At 40.5% G+C, this 7,064-nt stretch overlaps 1 protein-coding gene across 1 annotated transcript; it reads right to left on the bottom strand.

Annotated features, from left to right (window-relative positions):
• Nucleotides 1–427: 427 nt before the first annotated feature.
• On the bottom strand, nt 428–6,282 carry LOC137091308 (protein Tob2). The gene is made up of 2 exons (XM_067455600.1): nt 6,092–6,282; nt 428–3,944 (listed from the first exon to the last, which is right to left on the bottom strand). The coding sequence occupies exon 2, from the start codon at nt 3,630–3,632 to the stop codon at nt 2,487–2,489; it is 1,146 nt and encodes a 381-aa protein (XP_067311701.1). The 5' UTR covers nt 3,633–3,944; nt 6,092–6,282; the 3' UTR covers nt 428–2,486.
• Between the last annotated feature and the right edge of the window lie 782 nt (nt 6,283–7,064).

Raw genomic sequence — 7,064 nt, 5'->3', positions numbered from 1 at the left:
TTCTCCCCGAGAGGCTGTGCAAGCGTCAGCAGCACGACCGCAAGTTAATTATACATTATTATCCACTATCGATGACCATTTACACTAAATTAATGCGCAATCATTCTTGCATTTTGGTGAGTCGCTAGTTATTTTTTGTTTTTGATGTTTTAATCCGCTTGGGTAAGTAAAATTCTCTCCCACTTCCCCTTCGAAAAAATCCACTTCCCCCGGACAAGCATTAATGTCGAGCCCTGATTTAGCTATTGTAAGATAAATCTAACCGGAGCACTAGCTTAACATTTTGGGTTTGAACATTTGGGATGACAAGAGGTTTATAAAGTCATGCTTTGGGATAATTAATATACTTAATGAAACATTAAGAAATCAAACGGGTCAAGATCCTTCAATAAACCGGAGAAACGACCAACAGAAAACCTGACTTGGATCAAATGAGCATTTTGTTAAACACATTTTTATTAGTCATTTTCATCTTGCATATATTTATATTCATATAGTTATTTCTGAAAAAATAACTTCAGCACGTAAGAAACTAAACAAAAGATCTCAAACATAAGAAATATATACATATTCATGTCATCATGGTATATATATCTCTTAATTTGCTTTATAAATGCCATAGATAACTCTTTTGAAAAAACACAAAAAAATATAGAAAAATTGTAAATAAATTACAAACAAATGTAAAAATACACCCAGTCATAGCATTTATAGAGAAATCTACCCCCCCACCCCCCACCCCCCAAAATGAAACCCATGGAACGACTGAAATATTCATAAAGCGGACGTTCACATTTCAATGTCGAGGGAGGGACGTCACAGCAGGGTCAGGACATACATACGGGCTCACCCAAAACCCTTCATTTTTAATACAATCTTTAAACTACATTACCAAGCTATAGTTCAGACATAATTGGCATTAAAGGGCAAGTAAAGGACCTTTAGCATCTAGCATATAGAGTTTATTGTGAGGCCTTACAGAAGTTTCCGAAGGACCGATGCGTAAAGTGCAACGCGGCAGGACGGAATGCTAAGGGGGAAGTGATGTCATAAAAGAAAGCCATCATAGGGCTCCTACTTTCAAGAAGATTCTAGAACGACTCGACAAAACAGAACGCTGAGGGGGAAGTGATGTCAAAAATGGAAGCCGTCATTAGGCTCCTACTTTCAAGAAGATTCTAGAACGACTCGACAAAACGGAACACAGAGGGAGAAGTGATGTCAAAAAAGGAAGCCATTTTAGGGCTCCTACTTTCAAGAAGATTCTAGAACGACAAAACGGAATGCTAAGGGGGAAGTGATGTCATAAAAGGAAGCCGTCATAGGGCTCCTACTTTCAAGAAGATTCTAGAATGACAAAACGGAACGCTAAGGAGGAAGTGATGTCATAAAATGAAGCCGTCATAGGGCTCCTACTTTCAAAAAGATTCTAGAACGACAAAACGGAACGCTAAGGGGGAAGTGATGTAATAAAAGGAAGCCGTCATTAGGCTCCTACTTTCAAGAAGATTCTAGAACGACTCGACAAAACACAGCCACTGCAGTCAGAATATATGAGGTAACATTCAGAGTCCGAGAGCGGAGAAAAGAGTGCAATTTTCACGACGGCATCTCTCCCAAACCACAACTTATGACCCCTGGAACACAAATATGATGCATTAAATTCAACATGCTGGAAAGATAATCTGAGGGGGTCTCTGCTCCAATGCCCTTTAATCTTGTGCCCCCATCCCTTCAAAAGACATTCGCCGGTTTAATCAAAACGTCTTCTGCTCCTGAACGGGTACCTTCACGCACTTCTGACCAGGCAAGCGAGCGAAACCATTTAGAGCAATCCTCAAATCATTCTGCCTGGCTGAATTTACAAGAGCTGAGAGATGCAATGCACTAAAAAAAGGGTTCGAACACTGGCTGGTTTCATCAGGATTTGGTTTGATGTGTTCAAACTGAAAAGGAGTGTCCTAAAGTTGCTAGTCATGATCTAAAGACATCCACATCATTCCACAGAACAAGTCATAAAATTACCATAAACCCTCAATTATGACCACTAAGGTGTGACCGAGCTATTAGCATGGCTGATGTCTCCAGAGAGTCATTTTTATGAACAAACCTCATGCCAAAAATCCCTTTTTAGCATTATAATCTTCCATAAGAATATTAGCTCTTTTTTTCCTCTCTAGAATCTATTTTTTTTTAAAGTAGCAATCAAAGCGGAAATCATCAGATTATGTAGATAAACATTTGGGTAAAGGACACCATAAATCAAGTGACGCAAAAAACACCTGTGCAAAAAGGGCTGGTAACTCCAACAACATCATGAAACAAGAAACAAATGAATGGTAAAGTAACAATCACAAGAAATACTCAATTAGTAGTCATAATACTCTTGATTTGCATTGGTGGTAGTAACAATGATTCATGAAGGAGAAAAAAAAAAAGTAGTGTTTTCTCAAGGAAAGTCCTTCAGCATTGGGATCTCTGAGACTTTAGTTGGCCAACACCACCGGTTGAAAGGCTTGGCCAGAGTACTGCAGGTTGTATCCGAGTCCTTCCACAAATGGAGGTTTATCCATGAAGGAAATCCCACTGTTGCTCCCAATTATTCCCACAGCCTGCCCTGGTGGGGGACTGGAGAACGGATCGAATGAAGCGTGCGGGTGCGGACCCTGGAACGGGGTCATTTGCGCGACTTCTGCGTCGAAGTAGAGGGGCCTCTGGGAAATGGGAAACACAAACTCTTTGGCATTCGGAGAAAGTTGGCTTGGGATGGGTCCAGCCAGAGAGTGCATGGAGAGGGAAAGGGGTTTGTGCTTGACCAGCCCCGGTGGGGAGATGGCGTTGGGCGAGCATGTGATCATCCTCTGTTGGGGAGCCACGACGACGGCCACAGAACTTGAGGGAACTCCAGGGTTCCCGCACTTCTTCATTTTCGTGGAGCCGAATTTGGTGGCGGCGAAGCTGGCTGTGGTGAAGGTGATGGGCCGGGAGTTGGGCGGAGGGTAAATCAGGCTTGGCGGAGACGGGGTGGAGGTGTTGGAGGAATGAGCGCTGGGGTTGGGGGGAGTGCTGGGAGTGGGGTAACCGAACAACCCAGGGCAAGATGAGGTAGAAATTGGGGTTGGCGAACTGGAGAGTGACGGTAGCATAACCGGCGAAACCTGGCCACCGATGGGTACAAACACCTGAGCTTCTGGGTTAAATCCCAGATTCTTGACTTCCTCAAACTCCAGGTCTCCTTTAAGCAAGATGTCGGCCCTTTCGACGTCGCCCGCTAGACCTGCAGGCTCCTCCATGTAGAGGACTTTGACTGCCCCTTTTTCTCCAATCTGGTAGGACACTTCATAAGGGTCAATCCAAATGCTGAGCTCTGGGGGAACGTTGGCTCGGACCTCCTCGGTGTCCAGACCACTTCTCTGGGCCGCGAGCTCCACCACGGGGTCCCTTGGAGCCCCCAGATGGAGGCAACGAAAGGCAGAACCTCGTAAAGGTGCCTCGGGGTACCAGTGACCTTCGAAACGGGACACCAGGATACGCTCCAACTCCTCGCCAAACAGATCTGCCCTGCGGCGTGGGAGCTTGTTGTACAAATACGACACAATGAAGTTCAACGCAACCTTCACCTCCAGATGCATGATGAATTTGATTATTTCTTGGACGTTTTTTTTTCCAGTGATACGGGGGACCTACGGCCGTCCTAACATCTCTAGCAAAATCGAAATCTCTATAAAGTCGAAACTCTTTAGTCTTAGCCTTGAATGTCAATTTAAAAGCAAGGGTCTCTGATTTTTGGGATCGTTGCTTTAGAAATTGCTTAAAAAAATGATTGTCAGAGACCGGTTGATTTTTAAAAAAAATCTTCACCCTGAAGTCCCTCTTGCCAGAACTGGGCTTGACGAAAGGAAAACTGGACAGCAGCTCTTCAAGATCCAGTTTCTTCAAAGACTCTGGAAAGACAAAAGACAAGAGCAGTTAGACAAATATAACCAAGCAATTCTTTACACACGCATTTGTTCTTTCAGCAGATGCTGAGGCCAAGGTACCAATCCATGATAATCTTCATGAAATCCCTCATCTGTCCCGTTGGCTAAAGCACTTAGGATTACATGTGCTAAGAGAGGAACATTTCAACACCAAATATATATAACTTGGTCCACTCACACTAGCGCAAGTGTAGCTTTAATTCCATTTTTCATAAAAGGGGACTTTAAATAGTCAATAGTGGATAAAGAACTGAAAATACCAGAGTTTACCCTCTTCAGGAACTAACTAAAGGTTTATAGCTTCCCTACAGATGAAATTGAGATAGGAGAAAGCATGTCATTATTTTAAAATGAGACCTTTAATAGTTAAGTCTAAAAATCTTCATTATATAGCGCTTTTCAACACAGATTGCTTCAAAGCAGCTTTACAATGATAACAGAAAATGTATTTAGTTTTAGATGAAAAGCTAAAGTAAATCTGATGACATTTACCTTTTTTAATAGATTATAACTGGATTAACTCATTTATCCACTTCAAGACTTAACCATCTGAGGGGAAACCTTAGAAATTGCCGATAAAATGGTGCGGTTGAAGGCACGTTTAAGAAAAACTACACCTCCCGGCATGCACCACGCCACGGCTTTTGACGTCATCACCACGCGTGTGAATGTTGATGTGACGCCTCCGCATTTTCAAAACACTGATAAGCTCTGCTAAAACCAATGCATTAAATGCACTGCAATCGGTATGTTTATAATAAAAGGCGGATCCGCGATGGATTTCAGCACTAATGAGGACGGCTCCCTGCCGGTAAATGTCATGAAACTCGTGTTATTGTTCATAAAAGAGATGCGTTAATACAGATACAGGCCATATAAATCATAAATACAAGCGCTGTTTGTATTTCATCACATTTAAACGAATTTAAAACACGTTTTAGGAGACACTGACACGGAGGATAAAACTGATTTGACAATTTCCTTAAAACTGAAATAATAATAATAATACTAATAATAATAATAATAATAATAATATAACTAATGTTTACAAAATCAAATATGTGCTCGATATTATCAGCGGTTATTTAATGAATGTGCTGATATCACTATTTTTTTATATGATAGACTAAACGAGGATACTTTTTTTTGGGAGAATAAATCATACCGGGCATTCAATGTCACTCAATGTCAACGTTTGAGCAAATGCTTAACGCGCGTCTGACAGAAAAGGGCTTATTATTCCTCGACCAAATGGTTTGCAAGCCTGATTGATTGTTTACACACTCACCATCAGACACAAAACACGTTCAGCATATTCACATCATCTAAAATCACATCAGCTTCAACACACACCAATCAGAAGTCACTCGATCATCTCTTGACTTTACTCAGTCAAGCTGCTATTCCTACCACTATTGTTATTTGTGGAGACCCAAACGATGAACTATCAACACATTTGTCAACAATGTTACATGACAACAGATACACTAAAGTGTGTGTGTGTGTGTGTGTGTGTGTGTGTGTGTGTGTGTGTGTGTGTGTGTGTGTGTGTGTGTGTCGGGGGTTCCCTTCAAGAAAGCGTTTTCCACCATGAAAACTGAATTATCTAACTCCAAGAGAAACCACAGAGGTTTAATTCAGATCTGTAAACACTAGGCATCATAATTCACGTTGCACTATTTTTCCCAATTCACAAAAACCATAACAGAACAACATGTTCCCTGAAGTTACTTCGGACAAACGAGCTTATAAATAGCCCACAGCAATACAGCATAAAAACACAGCAGCTCTGTTACACAGCAGACAGCTCAATAATCAGCTTTTGCAAACCTTTGGCCTTTTAGTCTTAGTTTTAGTCCCCTCAGCACACCAGTAAAGCCAAGGACATCTGTGCAAACACACACTCATCCTGAATGTAAATGCCAACACAATAAGGCTTAATATTTGAGGTGCAGCTTATCAAGTCATTGCCTCTTTAGATGGGTTTCCTCACAACAATCTAAAATGGACGACAACTCATCAGTCACTCAAAATAAAAGCAATGAACGTGTCCTTGCAACACAAATGCATTCTGCTATATTCTTCTTTATCATTATAAATCAAGCACTTACTGATTCAAAGCTTGTGTTTCTCTCCCGCTCCTATGATTCCCGTAACACAAGCATCAACACTTAAAGAGATCCTTCACATTGAAGCGCTGCGTTTGACCGAAACGCACTTTTACTGTGATTTTATTTTATTTTATGTTTATTCATGGCGTGACGTCTCCCCGCTCCCGCACGCGCCCCTGTAAACTTCACTGTTTGGCAGCCTCGCGCATTTATATCGCCTCCCGCGATGACGTGTTTTCAGCCGGAACTACTTTCCAGATTAGATCTGCGCGCAATAATAACGATAGTAATAATACCCTGCAATATCCATAACTTTTAATTACATTATTGTTGGACACTATGAATGTGCCTAAAGTATAAAGATATACTTTGTTATGAATAACCACGGTTTTACAATAAATAAAACCAAAAAACAAATGGTTAGTTGGTAACTTTGCTACTCTAACCACAGTTTAACCATGTTGTGGTAAATCTGTGGTTATATAAATGGTAATCAATTTGCCTAAAACCATGGTCACTAGGCTATACTTTTACTATAATAAAAACATGGTTAATTTTCGTAAGTATCTACTTAGCACATTTAAATGTAAATTCACCAACATCAAAACAATATGTTTATTGTATTTGAGAAAGATTTTAAATAGTATTTCAGAACAATTTCATCTTCAGTAGATGGAAAGCTTAGAGGAGCGTTTTCAATTTGTTTAAGTTGTACTCTAATCGTTGTATTATCCTCTTTTTCTTTTTCCACCTATATTTCTATGCACAATAATTTAAGCGGTCATAAATTTGATAAAGTGCTTTAAAGTCATGAAACTTCCAAAATAGTAGGCCTATTATTATACTCGTTTTTACAGACGAATAAAGCTATGTTTACTTTTAATATAGCACATTTTAACTGTTTTAGTATCTATATGTTGAACTGAAATTTTCATTTGTCTTCCTGTGCCAACAAACGCCGGTTTATGGTTAT

The sequence above is a fragment of the Pseudorasbora parva genome, chromosome 2 (assembly GCF_024679245.1).
Source record: "Pseudorasbora parva isolate DD20220531a chromosome 2, ASM2467924v1, whole genome shotgun sequence".
Taxonomy (NCBI): Eukaryota; Metazoa; Chordata; class Actinopteri; order Cypriniformes; family Gobionidae; genus Pseudorasbora; species Pseudorasbora parva.
The sequence above is the reverse complement of the archived record's forward strand: the minus strand, read 5'-3'. Positions and strand labels throughout refer to the sequence as shown.

What these genes read in the sequence shown, in the direction of transcription:
- LOC137091308 (XM_067455600.1), bottom strand. Translation starts at nt 3,632, where the DNA reads ATGCATCTGGAGGTGAAGGTTGCGTTGAACTTCATTGTGTCGTATTTG.